General features: G+C 36.7%; 1 protein-coding gene and 1 non-coding gene across 15 annotated transcripts in view; both read left to right on the forward strand.

The window, feature by feature from the left end:
- Positions 1-18,043, forward strand: part of SLC38A9 (solute carrier family 38 member 9) — a 110,176-nt gene that overhangs the window by 74,049 nt on the left and 18,084 nt on the right. For 13 of the 14 annotated variants that reach the window (XR_009519011.1, XR_009519010.1, XR_009519009.1 and 10 more), the window contains one exon: positions 6,169-6,275. The exons of the other annotated variant lie outside the window; for it this stretch is intronic. Coding sequence is in view for 9 of the 13 variants with exons in the window: in XM_060009484.1 (XP_059865467.1) it covers positions 6,169-6,275 (107 nt within the window). In the remaining 4 variants the exon portion in view is untranslated. The remainder of the gene's footprint in view (positions 1-6,168; positions 6,276-18,043) is intronic. 14 annotated transcript variants of the gene reach the window in all.
- LOC132423776 (small nucleolar RNA SNORA18) lies at positions 2,482-2,613 on the forward strand. The gene has a single exon (XR_009519083.1). It is a non-coding gene; the product is annotated as a small nucleolar RNA SNORA18 (small nucleolar RNA).

Here is an 18,043-nt window from a genome sequence, read left to right on the forward strand (position 1 = left end):
TTACCCTCCCCCCACCCCGTTTCCTTCTAGGAGTTTTATGGTTTCAGGTCTTACATTCAAGCCTTTAATCCATTTAGAGTTGATTTTTGTATATGGTTTAAGATAGGGGCCCAGTTTCATTCTTTTGCATGTGTCTCCCAGTTTTTCCAACACCATTTATTGAAGAAACTGTCCTTTCCCCATTGTGTATTCTTGACTCCTTTGTCATAAATTAATTGACTGTATATGTGTGGGTTTATTTCTGGGCACTCTGTTCCATTGATCTATATGTCTGATCTTTGCCAGTACCATACTGTTTTGATTACTATATCTTGTATTAGAATTTAAAATCAGGAAGTATGATGCCTCCAGCTTTGTACTTCTTTCCCAAGATTGCTTTGGCTGTTTGGGGTCTTTTATGTTTCAATACACATTTTAGGAATGTTTGTTCTATTTCTGTGAAAAATGCCTTGGAATTTTGATACGGATTGCATTGAACCTACAGATTGCTTTGGGTAGTATGGACATTTTAACAATACTGATTCTTCCAATTCATGAGCATGGAATAACTTTCCATTTGTGACTTTCTTTCATCATTGTCTTATAAATTTTAGTTTATAGGTCTTTCAACTCCTTGGTTAAATTTATTTCTAGGTATTTTATTCTTTTTGATGCAACTGTAATGGGATTGTTTCCTTAATTTCTCTTTCTCATAGTTTGTTATTAGTGTATAGAAACACCAACAGGTTTTTGTATGTTGAAATTGTACCCCACAAGTTTTCTGAATTTGACTATTAGTTCCAACAGTTTTTTGGTGGCATCCTTAGGGTTTTCCATATATAGTATTATATCCTCCATGGATAGAGGCAGTTTTATTTCTTCCTTTCAAATTTGGATGTCTTTTATTTCTTTTCTTGCCTAATTGCTCTGGCTAGGACTTACAAAACTGTGTTGAATAAAAATGGCAAGAGTGGGCATCCTTGTCTTGTTCCTGATCTTGGAGGAAAAGTTTTCAGCTTTTCACCATTGAATATGATGTTAGCTCTGGGTTTGTCATATATGGCCTTTATTATGTTGAGATACATTCCCTCCATACCCAGTTTGTTGAGAGTTTTTATTATAAATTGATGTTGAATATTGTAAAATGCTTTTTCTGCATCATTGAGATGATCATATGATTTTTATTCTTCATTTTGTTAATGTGGTGTATCACACCACATTGATTTGATTGATTTGTACACGTTGAACCATACTTGCATCCCTGGAATAAATCTCACTTGATAATGGTGTGTAATCCTTTTAATGTATTTTTAAAATTTATTTATTTTATTTATTTATTTTTGGCTGCGTTGGGTCTTTGTTGCTGTGCACAGGCTTTCTCTAGTTGTGGTGAGCAGGAGCTACTCTTCGTTGTGGTGTGTGGACTTCTCACTGAGGTGGCTTCTCTTGTTGCAGAGCACGGGCTCTAGGCGCGCAGGCTTCAGTAGTTGTGGCTGGCGGGCTCTAGAGTGCAGGCTCAGTAGTGGTGGCTCATGGGCTTAGTTGCTCCGCGGCATGTGGGGTCTTCCCGGACCAGAGCTTGGACCTGTGTCCCCCTGCTTTGGCAGGTGGATTCTTAACCATTGTGCCACCAGGAGAGTCCTAATGTATTGTTTAATTTGGGTTGCTGATACTTTGTTGAGAATTTTTGTATCTGTGGTCATCAGGGACATTGGCCTATAATTTTCTTTTCTTGTGTGTCTTTGTCTGGGTTTGGTATCAGAGTAATTCTGGCTTTGTAAAATGAGTTTGGAAGTGTTCATTCCTCTTTCACTTTTTGGAAGAGTTTGAGAAGGATTGGTATTAATTCTTGAATGTTTGGTGGAATTCACAGTGAAGCCATCTGGTCCTGGACTTTTGTTTGTTGGGAGGTTTTTGATTACTGATTCAATCTCTGGTCTGTTCAGATTTTCTGTTTTTTCATGATTCAGTCTTGGTAGGTTGTATGTTTCTAGGAATTTATCCAGCTCTTCTAGATTGTCCAATTTGTTGGCATATAATTGTTCACAGTAGCCTCACGATCCTTTGTAATATTTCTATTGTATCAGTTATGGTGTCTCCTCTTTCATTTATAGTTGTATTTATTTTAGTCCTCTCTTTTTTTCTTGGTTAATCTAACTAAAGGTTTGTCTGTTTTGTCTTTCAAAAAAAGCCAGCTCTTAGTTTCATTGATCTTTTCTATTGTCTTTTTAGTCTCTATTTCATTTATTTCCACTCTGATCTTTATTTCTCTTCCTTCTATTAACTTTGGGATTCATTTGTTCTTTTTTTTCTTGTTTCTTTAAGTGTAAAATTAGACCATTTACTTGAGATTTTTCTTATTTCTTGAGTTAGGCTTGTCATGTATAAATAATAATTTTATCATCTTCCCCAAAATTTGGGGCTCTATATAATTATATAAATATAATGCTAACTGTTGATCTAAAGTGATCATTCTTTTTCTTGTTGAGAAAGTATCCTTCTGTTGAGGTCTATCCCGAGGGGGCTTTTTCTATAAACCCATATCATTGGAAGCACTTCATAGAGTAAACTATGTGGTTTCCTTTACTCATAGAACTATGTATTAGATCAGTGGGAAAGAACTACAAGACAGAGCTGCTAAATAAACTGAAAAACCTAACAGTCAAACTCTTCGGTACGCGGGCCTCTCACTGTTGTGGCCTCTCCCGTTGCGGAGCACAGGCTCTGGACACGCAGGCTCAGCGGCCATGGCTCATGGGCCCAGCCGCTCCGCGGCATGTGGGATCCTCTCGGACCGGGGCACGAACCCGCGTCCCCTGCATCGGCAGGTGGACTCTCAACCACTGCACCACCAGGGAAGTGAAAGGGCTATCTTATCTTGAAGATTATGACTTTGGAGGAACTAATGTGATTGGCCGTGGAAAGAACCAGAACATGTGAAATTCCTTAAAAATTTATTGATTTAAATAATTTTGCCTATGTAACACATAATAAAAAAAAAGACCCTTTACACTTTGTGCAGAATGTCAAAAAAAAAAAAAGTATGCTTCTATTCCCAATTTAAGAGTTTTTTAAAAAACAGAAGTGGAAATTGCCCCCACATTTTACTTTGTTGCTGACATGTAAAATTTTAAAAGATTATAGACAGAAGGAGAGACTTTTCCTAAGAAAAATACATTTTGAATTGCTTCCACAGATAAAAATTCAGATGAAAGCTAGCAGACAAAAAACTTGATATAAAACAAAAGTATGTAATATTTTTCTTATCTTACTTCCTGATTTCTTTTAGAGCTACTGCTTCTTAGTTGTTCTCACTTCCTTTCCTAAAATATTATGGTAAAAAGCCAGGGGGCTTTTTTTTCATTTCTACTTTTTACACTAAGGAATCACTTGTGATGAGTTGTCCTCCACTTTGCCACCTCCTTTGCCTAGATGCAGCACTGTTTTTGAGTAAATCATGATCTTTTTCTACATAAAAGAAATTTTTTCATTTTTATATTAGCAAACCTTAAAGACAAAAATTGGCAGTGCTTTTAAAATGTTATTTTATTATTCTTATTTGAAAGTAACTATGTTTATTGTGTTTATTGTAGAAAATTTAGAGAATATAGGTAAGTGATTAATTTACAATAAATTCCATTAACCAGAGATAACCACTATTTAGACTTTGTGGCTATCTCTGCAGTCTTTTTTTTTTTTTTTTCCACATACACACACTTTTTAAAATAAAAGTAAAATTGTATTATACATGCTATTTGACTTATGAACATTTGCTGTAGCATAAAATCTTTCTCTGGAACATAATTCTTGCATAATATGTACCACTGAGCAACTGCATCATAGTTTAGCCATTCCCCTCTATGTAGACATTTAAATTATTTCCAGTATTTTTAAACAATGCATTTTAGATTAGCCATTGAAGAATGTTAAATGACAAATTCTCCCTTCCCTGATGACTTTTCTAAGTATTTTTCTGGCAAATTCAAGTAATAGAAGAGGAAGGACTTCAGAGTCAGACAAATTCAGTCAGGCACCTGAATTTTTTTTTATTGAGGTGGAGTTGATTTACAAGATTAGTTTCAGGTGTACAGTGTAGTGATTCAATATATTTGTACTCCATTACAAAATAATGATTATATTTCCCTGTGCTGTACAATGTATCCTCATTGCTTATTTATTTTATACATAGTACTTTGTATCTCTCAATCCCATACCCCAATCTAGCCCTTCCTGCCTTTCTTCTACCCACTGGTTCACCACTAGTTTGTTCTTTATATCTGTGAGTCTGTTTCTGTTTTGTTCTATTCATTCATTTTATCTTTTAGAGTTCATGTATAAGTGATAACGTATACTATTTGTCTTTCTCTGACTTATTTCACTAAGCATAATACTCTCTAGGTTCATCCACGTTGCTTCAAATGGCAGAATTTCATTCTTTTTTATGGCTGAGTAATGTTCCATTATACATATATATACCATACCGTCTTTATCCATTCATCTGTTGATGGACGCTTAGATTGTTTCTATATCTTAGCTATTGTAAATAATGCTGCTATGAACATTGGGGTGCATTATCTTTTCAAATTAGTGTTTTCATTTTCTGCAGATAAATACCCAGCAGTGGAATTGCTGGATCATATGGTAGTTCTAATTTTTAGTTTTCCATTGACTGCACAAATTTACATTCCCTCCAACAGTGTACTAGGGTTCTCTTTTCTCCACATCCTCGCCAACATTTGTTATTTATAGATTTTTTGATGATAGCTATTTTGTGTGAGATGTGAGGTGGTATCTCATTGTGGTTTTGATTTGCACTTTTCTGATGATTAGCAATGTGGATCATCTTTTCATGTGCCTTTTGGCCATCTGTGTATCTTTGGAAAAATGTATATTCAGGTCTTCTGCCCTTTTTTTTTTTTAGTTTTTTTAACATCTTTATTAGAGTATAATTGCTTTACAATGGTTTGTTAGTTTCTGCTTTATAACAAAGTGAGTCAGCTATACATATACATATATCCCCATATCTCCTCCCTTTTGCGTCTCCCTTCCACCCTCCAAATCCCACCCCTCTAGGTGGTCACAAAGCACCAAGCTGATCTCCCGGTGCTATCTGGCTGCTTCCCACTAGCTGTCTGTTTTACATTTGGTAGTGTATATATGTCCATGCCTCTCTCACTTCATCCCAGCTTACCCTTCCCACTCCCGTGTCCTCAAGTCCATTCTCTACGTCTGCGTTTTTATTCTGGTCCTGCCTCTAGGTTCTTCAGAACCACTTTTTTTTTTCTTTTTTTTAGATTCCATGTATATGTGTTAGCATACGGTATTTGTTTTTCTCTTTCTGACTTACTTCACTTTGTATGACAGACTCTAGGTCCATCCACCTCCCTGCAAATAACTCAATTTCGTTTCTTTTTATGGCTAATATTCCATTGTATATATGTGCCACTTCTTCTTTATCCATTCATCTGTCGATGGACACTTAGGTTGCTTCCATGTCCTGGCTACTGTAAATAGAGCTGCAATGAACATTGTGGTACATGACTTTTTTTTTTTTTTTTTTTTGCGGTACGCGGGCCTCTCACTGCTGTGGCCTCTCCTGTTGTGGAGCACAGGCTCCGGACGCGCAGGCCCAGCAGCCATGGCTCACGGGCCCAGCCGCCCCGTGGCACATGGGATCCTCCCGGACCCGGGGCACGAACCCGTGTCCCCTGCATCGGCAGGCGGACTCTCAATCACTGCGCCACCAGGGAAGCCCCCCATGACTCTTTTTGACTTATGGTTTTCTCAGGGTATATGCCCAGTAGTGGGATTGCTGGATCGTATGGTAGTTCTATTTTTAGTTTTTTAAGGGACCTCCATACTGTTCTCCATGGTGTTCTGCCCATTTTCTAATCAGACAGACCCTGTATTTGATCTTGCCCTGCCACATACTAGTTGTATGACCTCAAACAGAAATAACTGATATAAAGTACCTTTACAGAGTAGTCATTTCTTGATTCCTTTTCTTTCCCTTTTCAAGTATTTGTTAGTATAATGTTAGCCTTGAGGAACTTTGTAAAGACATTTTAATATTCTTATTCCCTGGACAAAACAGAGACAACTGATTTTTAGTAATCAACTTTCAGCTACTAATATTCATTTTCCAACTGTCAGTTTTAATATGTTTTCCCCCCCCCCTTTTTCTCCTAGAGATAAGATTTCAGTTTCCACAGCTGACTGGGGTGCTTACCCTTGCTTTCTTTATTCATAATTGTATTATCACCCTCTTGAAGAACAACAAGAACCAAGAAAACAATGTGAGTAATTACCTGAGGATTTGACTTTTGTTACCAGATATTAATTTTTAAATTTAAACCACAAAACACTGGTCTGCAAACTTTTCCGTAAAGGTTCAGGTGGTAAATATTTTAGGCCTTGTGGGCCATGTAGTTACAATGACCCAGCTCTGCTATTGTGGCATGAAAGTAACGATAATATGAAAACAAGTGGGTGGTGACTGTGTTGCAAAAAAAAATTTTTTTTTTTTTTTACACTTTTGGTTGAGATTTTCCTTTATTGTTGATACCATGTTATCTGGTTTTAATATTAATGAACACACCTCTCAGATTTTTAAAAAATTTCTGAATAATAGTAGACAATAGTTTTGCCCTAGTCAAGAATATACTTTTGGTTTTATTTGTTCTTTTTATCCTCCTGTATACTTTATTTTTATTTATTTTTATTTTTTTAATTTTTTATTATTATTTTTTTTTACATCTTTATTGGAGTATAATTGCTTTACAATGGTGTGTTAGTTTCTGCTTTATAACAAAGTGAATCATTTATACAAATACATATGTTCCCATATCTCTTCCCTCTTGCGTCTCCCTCCCTCCCACCCTCCCTATCCCACCCCTCCAGGTGGTCACAAAGCACCGAGCTGATCTCCCTGTGCTATGCGGCTGCTTCCCACTAGCTATCTACCTTACGTTTGGTAGTGTATATATGTCCATGCCTCTCTCTCGCTTTGTCACAGCTTACCCTTCCCCCTCCCCATAGCCTCAAGTCCATTCTCTAGTAGGTCTGTGTCTTTATTCCTGTCTTACCCCTAGGTTCTTCATGACATTTTTTTCCCCTTAAATTCCATATATATGTGTTAGCATACAGTATTTTTCTTTCTCTTTCTGACTTACTTCACTCTGTATGACAGACTCTAGGTCTATCCACCTCATTACAAATAGCTCAATTTCATTTCTTTTTATGGTTGAGTAATATTCCATTGTATATATGTGCCACATCTTCTTTATCCATTCATCTGAGGATGGCCACTTAGGTTGTTTCCATCTCTGGGCTATTTTAAATAGAGCTGCAATGAACATTTTGGTACATGAGTCTTTTTGAATTTTGGTTTTCTCAGGGTATATGCCCAGTAGTGGGATTGCTGGGTCATATGGTAGTTCTGTTTGTAGTTTTTTAAGGAACCTCCATACTGTTCTCCATAGTGGCTGTACCAATTCACATTCCCACGGGCACTGCAAGAGTGTTCCCTTTTCTCCACACCCTCTCCAGCATTTACTGTTTGTAGATTTTTTGATGATGGCCATTCTGACTGGTGGGAGATGATATCTCATTGTAGTTTTGATTTGCATTTCTCTAATGATTAATGATGTTGAGCATTCTTTCATGTGTTTGTTGGCAATCTGTATATCTTCTTTGGAGAAATGTTTGTTTTTTTGTTATTGAGCTGCATGAGCTGCTTGTAAATTTGGAGATTAATCCTTTGTCAGTTGCTTCATTTACAAATATTTTCTCCCATTCTGAGGGTTGTCTTTTGGTCTTCTTTATGGTTTCCTTTGCTGTGCAAAAGCTTTTAAGTTTCATTACGTCCCATTTGTTTATTTTTGTTTTTATTTCCATTTCTCTAGGAGGTGGGTCAAAGAGGATCTTGCTGTGATTTATGTCATAGAGTGTTCTGCCTATGTTTTCCTCTAACAGTTTGATAGTGCCTGGCCTTAATTTAGGTCTTTAATCCATTTTGAGCTTATTTTTCTGTATGGTGTTAGGGAGTGTTCTAATCTCATACTTTTACATGTACCTGTCCAGTTTTCCCAGCACCACTTATTGAAGAGGCTGTCCTTTCTCCACTGTACATTCCTGCCACCTTTATCAAAGATAAGGTGACCATATGTGTGTGGGTTTATCGCTGGGCTTCCTCTGCTGTTCCACTGATCTTTCTGTTTTTGTGCCAGTACCATACTGTATTGATTACTGTAGCTTTGTAGTATTGTCTGAAGTCAGGGTGCCTGATTCCTCCAGCTCCGTTTTTCATTCTTAAGATTGCTTTGGCTATTCGGGGTCTTTTGTGTTTCCATACAAATTGTGAAATTTTTGTTCTAGTTCTGTGAAAAATGCCAGTGGTAGTTTGATAGGGATTGCATTGAATCTGTAGATTGCTTTGGGTAGTAGAGTCATTTTCACAATGTTGATTCTTCCAATCCAAGAACATGGTATATCTCTCCATCTATTTTTATCATCTTTAATTTCTTTCATCAATGTCTTATAATTTTCTGCATACAGGTCTTTTGTCTCCTTAGGTAGGTTTATTCCTAGATATTTTATTCTTTTTGTTGCAGTGGTAAATGGGAGTGTTTTCTTGTTTTCACTTTTTATTTACAAAAACAGACAGTGGTCTAGATTTCCCCTATGGGCCATAGTTTACTGTAGAGCAGTCACTAAAAAAAAAAAAAGATGTACAGATAATAGCAAATAGTGGTGATAGGATCTTTAAAAATACCCAAGTAATCTAAAAGAAGACAGGAAAAGGGAAACGAGACTATATGGGACAAATAGATAACAAACAGAAAGATAATAGATTCAAACCGAGTAGTATAGATAATTCCATTAAAAATGGTCTAAAGACTACAACTAAAAGACAGAGATTGTCAGTCTGATTAAAAAACAAAATGTAACTATGTGCTGTCTACAGGAAATTTACTTTAAAGATATACCATGCAGACACTAAACATAAGAAAGGTGGAGAGGCTGGGGGGTTTTGTTTGTTTGTTTTGTATTTGTTTATTTTTGGCTGTGTTGGGTCTTCATTGCTGCACCCTGGCTTTCTCTAGTTGTGGCGAGCAGGGGCTACTCTTTGTTGCGGTGCGTGGGCTTCTCATTGCAGTGGCTTCTCTTGTTGCAGAGCACAGGCTCTAGGCGCACGGGCTTCAGTAGTTGTGGCTCGTGAGCTTTAGAGCAAAGGCTCAGTAGTTGTGGCGCACCAGCTTAATTGCTCCACAGCATGTGGGGTCTTCCCTGACCAGGGATCGAACCCATGTCCCCTTCATTGGCAGGCGGATTCTTAACCACTGCGCCATGAGGTAAGCCCCAAGAGAGGCTGTCTTAATATCAAAGTAGACTTCAGAACAAGGAGTACTGCCAAAGATAACGAGGAACATTATATGATGATCTTTAAGGATCAATTCATCAAGAAGACATAATAATCCTAAACACGTATGCACCAAGTGACAGAGTTTCCAAGTAAATGAAACAGCAACTGTCAAAACTGCAAGAAGTAAACAAATCCACAATTATAATTAGAGATTTCATCACCCCTCCCTTAATAATTGATAGAACAAATAGCAAATAAGGATGTAGAAAACATGAAAAACACTATCAACCTACTTGATCTAATTGACATTTATAAAAGTCTTCTCTCAAACAAGAACAGAATGCACATTCTTTTCAAATGCACATGAAACATTTACCAAGATAGACCATATGCTGAGTCACTGAACAAGTCCATAAATTTGAAAGGACTGAAATCATACCAAGTATGTTCTCTGACCACAGTGAAGTTAGAAATCAATAACAGAAAGAAATTTGGGAAATTGACAAATATGTGGAAATTAAACAGCATACTCCTAAATAACTAATGAGTCAAGAAAGAAGTCACAAGAAAAATTAGAAAAGTACTTTGAGATTACTGAAAATGAAGACACAACATAATGAAATATATGGGATGCAGCTAAAACAATGTTTAGACAGAAATTTATAGCTGTAAGCACCTACGTTAGAAAAGAAGATCTCAAATCAGTAACCTAACCTTCTATGTTAAGACACTGGAAAAAAGACAAGCAAACTAAACCCAAAGGAAGCAAAATTTAACCAGTTACCTGTGGCCTTATTTGTACAATTTGAATTCTATTTGATAGCTTCTAACCATGTAAACAAAGATGATGAAGTTCTAATAGGAGTCTATACAATTGTTACTGAAATACAAAGGAAAGAAGAGTTCACTGTGCCTGGGGATTCTGAGAAGGCTTCAAGTAATGTTTGGCAGAGTCATTATGAGGGCCTTTCTAAGTAGAAGGAAGTTAGGTCTCAAATTAGGGCAAGAATATAAGTCAAGCTCTTCCATTTTCATCTTTATTGTTACCTGGTTACATACGACTGGCATATTACCTGTGAGTGGTGTTGGAATTGAGTAAACCTTGATTTTTCCCAACTTCCTAGCTTGGTGATCTTCAAATTTCATTTTCTTTGTATATAAAAATAGCCTAATTTGATACCTACCTCTCAAGTTTTTAATCATAATCAAATATTATAAAATAGGAAAAGTATTTAACATGACCTGGTGTATAGTAGGGGCTAGAAGTTTTTAGCTTTTCTACCTCTCTTACCCTTGCTTTCCTGATGTTTACAAACTGTGGATCTTTCTGTTAACAGGAGAGTATCCCGCAGATTTTTTCTAGTGCCTTTAAATTTGTTTTGCAATGAGAACATATTAAGTCTTCTCCAAGATTTCTTCCTATGATATTAATGTTAGAGTCTCAGAAAAATATATAACTGAACCACATCAGTTATTTCTTTCTCTCTTCTCTCATCACTGCACTAGATTTTAATGTTAAAACTGGCTTTTTACCAAAGGTTCAGGGTAATACAAGAAAGCCATATGCAGAATGTTGCTTCACTGTTTATTAAGAACTGTAATTGCGATAGTCTTTGTTAAATTGCTCAACATCCTTTATACAAAGACTGTGGAGAGAAAATTTCCTGTGTTCAAGGCTAGGAAAAAGTTTCTCTTAATAAACTCATTGTTTGACAGTAAGTGTCATATAACTATTCTTGTTTCAATTTTTGCTTTGACTTTTGGAAAACTTAAAGTATTAAGTTCTTTTATCTGTTTCTATAACTTTTCTTAGGCAAATGTATTTTTAGAGTTTTTATCTTTCCCTATATCCCTCACACTTTAGATAGGGTTTTTATTTTGGAAATGTTTAGTCTTACTGTATTTTTATCATAAACAGTTTTAAACCTTTTGAGGGAATAGGAAGAAAATGTTACTTATCCTAAATAATCATTTGGAACTTTGGGGTGTAGAGGGAAAATTGAGGATAAACTTTATGGCCTTTACTCTTAAATTCCTCTCCTTCACAAATTTCCTGACTTGAACTAAGCTGCCTACCACACGTTTAGCAAGTTTAGAGATATGTGGGAAAAATCTATTTTATCTTTACAGGAAATAGTGTATGTCATTAACAGTGTATACCTTGGTGTCAGCCAAGTCACCTATCTATCCTTATCAACTATGCCAGCTTAGACCAAGTACCACAGAAACACATTTTGTGAAGTTGGATTCTCATGTATATTGGGTCATTCTATCCATAAGGCTGTGTTTCTCAAACTTTACCACCAAAGTCCCCTTAATGACAGAGAACAACACCTTGTATACGCTGGGTATCTGGGGGTGAAGAACACAATTTCAGTGAACTCTCATGTTTTATCTTAAACACTCATGCATATTTTTATTGTGCTCATAATTAGTTTGTCTTACTAGAAAACAGTCTGAAAATAATGAGTTAAATTACAGGCAGACTTCAGTTTGCACAGCTCCCATATGCATGAATTTCAGTTACTATGGCTTAGTTAAATTATGTCAGTACCCCCTAACCACATGGTTCAAATTTAGGTTGCCACAGGATTTGAATTATGAGTACTTGCATAAAGTAGTAACTACTAGCCCTTCAGTTCATAATTCACTCCATAAATTACAGATGCACAACATGATTAGTTACCAGTCACACCACTTCTTTCAAAATCTGTCAGAGGTTGGTCACTGCCCATCTATTATTCACGTTACATCCAGATGACAAAGCAGATAGTTCAGTTGCCTCCTTGTCACCAGGTGGTAAACCCACATTATATTTTACAAAAATGGCGAATCAAAAGGAAATTGGCAAACAAACACAAAAGTGCAAAAATGAAACAAAAAGTCGTAATGGTGGAAATGAAATTTGAATCAAACATATTTGACTGTGGAAATGTTGACATTGCTGCCGTTCGAGAGACTCTAGGTATGCAGCCAGAGGAATTTAGGCAAGGTGAACTTATCAACATGAATGAAGAAGGTGGTTGTGATGAAAAGGCTGAAGATGTTGCAGAGGAAATGACACTATCAAAAAACTTCACATTGAAAGAATTCTTAGCGATACTTCACAACATTGAAAGCACAAAAAATGAAATGTTGGAAGCTGATGAAAACTTAGAAGAAAGGAATATGACAGTTCACCAAAGCATAGAATGGAAGTTTGCTCTTACAATTATACCGTGAGAAAGAGGAAGCATCACGGAACAATCATAATTTTTCCCATTGATTATTATGATCGCACTGCATGGTCATTTTTTTTAACAACCATTAATCTATTAAAATAGTTGATATAAGCAGCTGCACTGGTGACTTCAACTGCTCAATACTGGTGGAAGTAATCTGCTTAACAGTCTCTGAAAGACTGTACAAGTCAATGAATCACTTACAGATCTTCATCTGGAACCAACTTTGAAAAATCTTAGAGTCTTAGAACCTTCATCTCAAAGAGTTTTTCTTGTAGTGACTCCCAGAGTCTTAGTTGGCCTCTGAACTGGTCCTTTCGTTTTTAGATATTTTTCCTTTGTGCCTCTGATCGAGTCAGCACACCCCTTCTCCAGAGATGTTATGCTGTGGCTGGATGGAGTGATTCTCCCTTGGTGAGGTGTTAAAGGGGTCTTCCCAGTATCTGCAAGCCTTTGCTGCAGCACAACTTCCTGACTGACCTGTTCCTGGGTGAGAGCAAACAGTGGTGAGGCAGGAGCAGACCGACCCCAACTGTGCTGCAGCTGCGAAGGTATCTTCCTCAGAAAGGTGTCCAGGCGCTTTCACAGTCTCATACTACCATGAAAAGAGAGGACTGTCTGTACTTAGCTTTTTTGCTCCTGAAAATTCTTAAGAGGAAGAGCTTTGCTGGAAATTTACACCAGTTTACCTGAAGGTGTGCATTCCTCAGTGTGAGAAGCTCCGGACTGGGTAGAGAGGTGAATGTTCTGTTCATAGTCCCCGAAAGACATAGGAAGAGTCCTGCCTGCCTTTCATACAAAAACACTCAAATGGGCCTTGAAATCCATATTCCATATGTAAATACCATAAAATGAGTTCTTGTTTCTACTGAGTTTGGGGACTAGCATTTTGTAGAACTAGTATGTGAGGTTCAGCTAATGAAGTGTAACTCAACTTTTGTCCCTTGTGGAAGATATCTTTTTAAAGGCTTAAAAATAAAAGTTGAAATGGGTGATGTCTTCTTACTGTCTTAATTGATTGAAACTAGTATGTGAAATGCGGCCCAGCGTTCAAAAAATCAGTTATGCTTCATGTTAACTTCTTAAAATATTAATAATTACTAATGATAAAGCTAATATTTATGAAGCACTGTGTGCCAGCAAAATTCTAAGCAGTTTAAATACTTGTAAATATAGAACACTCTCCTTTTGACTATACTTATATATTGCATAAATTAAGCTAAACTAAATGGTACTATATTCTGAGAAAAACTTTGTCATTTGATTTATTTAATGATTGTACTTTTAATCAGGTGTCAGTAAGTAATTTGACTCACAGATGTTTTGTTAATATCATGATACAATATTTTCTTGAGATTTAAGTCAGAAAATATGAAGCTTGTCAGGAACTCTGAATTCTTAATGTTGATGTTGAGTTAGTCACTCACAGATCAGTAAAAAAAAAAAAAAAGCTTGAAAATAGAAAAGATATAAGAATAAAAAGGCCTCATTCTCTTCTATATAAGCTATAGTTGGACATGGATCTAAAGACATTTGTGAAGGAGAACAGTGAGGCTCCTACACAGGTGTAGTGCTCAGATCTTCCAGGTTTTCCAAATTTGACTTAATTTCATGGGTTTTCTTTCACCAAACGTAATTTTTTATATGTATAACTAAATGAGATATAATTTCTATTTTTAGTAAGGCATACCTTACCAAAAAAAAAGCTGTAGAGTTGAAGATCATCCAACTCATTTCTTATCATCAGAATATGTATTCTTTATAACCATCCTGGATATGGTATTTCCTCATCTTGTTTGAATTTCCTCATCATGTTTGAATCAGAACCTATATTGTGCTTTTTTGTTTTGTTTTGCCTATCTTTGTTTAGTTTTATGCCCTGCTTACTTCTTTAAAAACTATTTGAGATGCCTTATATCTTAATTTATTATTCACTTCTTGCTTCTTATGAATCTGTGTCGTTTACTCAACTATATACATCAGCAGAAGTTTTTATGTAAATGTTTGCGGTAGGTCTGTCATTTTCTTAGTAAATGCTCCACTGGATAGTATTTTCACTATGAACAGTACGTGGAACAGATAGATTATAAAACGTATTTGAGAAACAGAATGTGCTCCCAGACCCACTTGTGTCCCAGTTGTCATTCTTCCTGTCATTAGTTCTCTAGTGCCAGCCCTGCTAGCCACTGCTTATTTGCGAGGCAGAATAAGTTACCTTATTAATGTGTAGGATTCTTGACACATTACCAGTTCATATGGTCACTTGTGCCTGTTTTTTGAATATTTTTTTACTTTGAGCCTCATTTTCTAAAAGATGGTTTTTTTCTACCATTTTCCATTAAACAGGCTTTTAAGAGGCCGTATCTCCAGGCCTAGAATAGTGATGGCTTGTGTTCAAGCCAGAGAATAGCAAAGCCCACATGTGTGCATGCTCTTCATAGGTGGCATGTTTCCCAGGATTGTGCTAAACCTCAGCTGCTTTTTATATTAAAATATCATTTCTGTTCATTAAAGTATTTTCAGATGAAAACGGATATGTACCTCTTTTTTAATATATAAATTTATTTATTTGTTTATTTTTGGCTGCGTTGGTCTTCGTTGCTATGTGTGGGCTTTCTCTAGTTGTGGTGAGCAGGAGATACTCTTCGTTGCAGTGCACAGGCTTCTCATTGTGGTGGCTTCTCTCGTTGCGGAGCACCGGCTCTGGAGCGCAGGCTCAATAGTTGTGGCGCACGGGCTTAGTTGCTCTGTGGCATGTGGGACCTTCCCAGACCAGGGCTCGAACCCATGTCCCCTGCATTGGCAGGCGGATTCTTAACCACTGCGCCACCAGGGAAGTCCCCAGATATGTAACTCTTGACCTAGTTCTACTGAATGTACATTTATGCTACTGTGAAATAGAACTTTTCTGATTATAGTTATTTCTCTTGCATCTATATGTGTGCTTTATTGTATCGTTTGTTACTCAAAACTTGTTACCTCTCTTTCACCATTTTCTTTAGTATTGTTTATTAACTATGACACAAATGTATTGGAAACTGGTTAGCTCTCCATTGTAGTAGCTAAGGGCATGCAATTTGGAGCCAGAAAGTCTTTGGTTTGAATATTGACTTCACCAACTGTTCACTGTGTAACCATGAAAAATGTTGTAGGGACTTCCTTGGTGGCGCACTGGTTAAGAATCCGCCTGCCAATGCAGGGGACACGGGTTCGAGCCCTGGTCCAGGAGGATCCCACGTGTGCGCCACAACTACTGGTGCCCGTGCTCCACAACAAGAGAAGCCACCGCAGTGAGAAGCCCACGCACCGCAGTGAAGAGTAGCCCCTGCTCACCTCAACTAGAGAAAGCCCGCGTGCAGCAATGAAGACCCAACGCCACCAAAAAAAAAAAAACAGAGAGAAAATAACCTAGCTGCACTAGTTTACTTATCTATAAAATGAAGAAAAGGATTGTACCTACATTAAGTGAGATAATATATGTACTGTGCTTTGCACAGAGCCTAGTACCTAGAAGCACTTAATAATTGTAGACAGCATGATTATTTTTACCTACATTTACTGAGTTCCTACTATGTGCCAGGTATTGTCCTGGGGATTGGGGATACAAAGATGAAGAAGACACAGTCCTTGTCCTCAGGGGTCTCATAGTCTAGTAGTGTGGACCAACTTAGATACGGAAAAATTAAAATACCAACATGATAGAAGAACTATTAACCTTGACTACTTTTTGGGTGTCAAAGGACATTTTCTTTCCAGTTGATATCCTCATATCATATATATAGATTCTTTTATAATAAAAATTCATGACAGTTACAATATAGGGTAGTAGATGCTACATTTCAGATATGTGTACAGTACTATAAGAACAGGGAAGCAGAAGGGGGAAACTATCTTATCAGGAAGGCCTTGCATCTTTGCCTTTTTATCTTCATCAGATTTTCCCCAAAGTTTGCTAAGATACACATCTTTGCAGGAAACCTGCCCAAAATAATGTGTTGATCATGTGGTATACTGGCTAAAGACTCCATGAAATGGTAGCTGTCCTTTTTTATATATAGCTCTCTCTGACGCAGCCTTCTTGGCCTTCCAAGGTTTTGCGTTCTGCAAAACTTCTTTGTTCTTGAGTGACATTGAGTAGGTTGAGGGTAGAATGAGTTTCAAGTGTCATAATGGGAGACTACTACCCTTTGATATAAAAATAAGAGTTGCCTGGTTCATTTCTGTTAATACTACACAAGACCATCAGGCAACCCAAGGGGTGACTGAAGTCTAGCCTGAGATGGGCCCTAGAGCTTCAAGAACTAGAGGAAAGACTTTGGAACTTCTCTGGAGGTTTGGTCAGCCTCTCCTTCACAATTAGAAACTCTGAAAAGGCTGGAAGCAATCTCCATAATCCAGGTTCCTGTAGTTCCATAGCCTATCCACTGTCTAATTTAGGGTTTGAAATCCCTGTTTTGTTTTCAAGCTGATTGTCAACTTAGACCTAACTTTGGATTTCTCATATTTTGTTACTTGCTTTTTAAGTGAATTTATCAACATTTAAGTTTATAACTCTGTACTATTGCTTTAGCCCATTTAAGGAGGAACGTTTTCCCAAAAATCAGAAATGTTCTCTAATACCAAATGTCCAGTTTTCTTACTGTGGAATCAAACTAAAGCAAAATTATATATAATTTTTTTTCTTACCTGTTTTCTTAGCTTTCAAAGTAATGTGTGTTTAAAATGAAAACTGAATAGGCTTATAGCCATAATTTAGTTGTGCTGAATTATTTGGCCATAACTTTAGTGGTGATGGAGACCAGATTTATAAGCTGTGGGATCTGTTCTGTTTGGATCTGACAGCTGGCTTCATTAAATATCTTGGAGCTTTTTACTTTGCATGGGGATGGTTGGGAGGGTGGGAGCAGCAGTGGAAGAAAGCAATCCAATTTATTTAATGTTCTCCATTTGTTTACTGGTTCCAATCATAAGATTGTGCAGCTGTTTGAACAGCTGCCTTTTGATTTCCTTTTGTTTACTGTTTAGGTTTATTAAGCTTGTCTTTAATACCTGCTTATTGTCTGCATTAGCTTTCCTTTATTAAATATATTTTAATATATACCAGTCTCTTTTGGTCTAGGCATGCTTTGATGAATTAACAAGTTAATTCACTAGAAGAAAAAAAAATTTTTAATTCCATAAATCATACAGAAAGTAACCTATTCTTGATTTCTTGTTGTCCCTTAGCTTTATTATTTTAGTTAAATATTTTATATTTTGGTAAATGAACTACATTTTGAAATTAAGTCAGAATTTCAATCATGTTAAATCACCATTTATGTTAACTTTCTAAGTCTGCCAACAGGTAGCTTAGTCTACATACTCCAGAATAGCTTTTAAAAAGTTGTCAGACTAATTGTAAAGTATGTGGATCTTGTTTTAACTACTTTCTCTGAGCAAACTGGATACCCAGGAGGTATACACAGGCACACAGAGCAAA

The sequence above is a fragment of the Delphinus delphis genome, chromosome 3 (genome assembly GCF_949987515.2).
Source record: "Delphinus delphis chromosome 3, mDelDel1.2, whole genome shotgun sequence".
In the NCBI taxonomy this organism is placed as follows: Eukaryota; Metazoa; Chordata; class Mammalia; order Artiodactyla; family Delphinidae; genus Delphinus; species Delphinus delphis.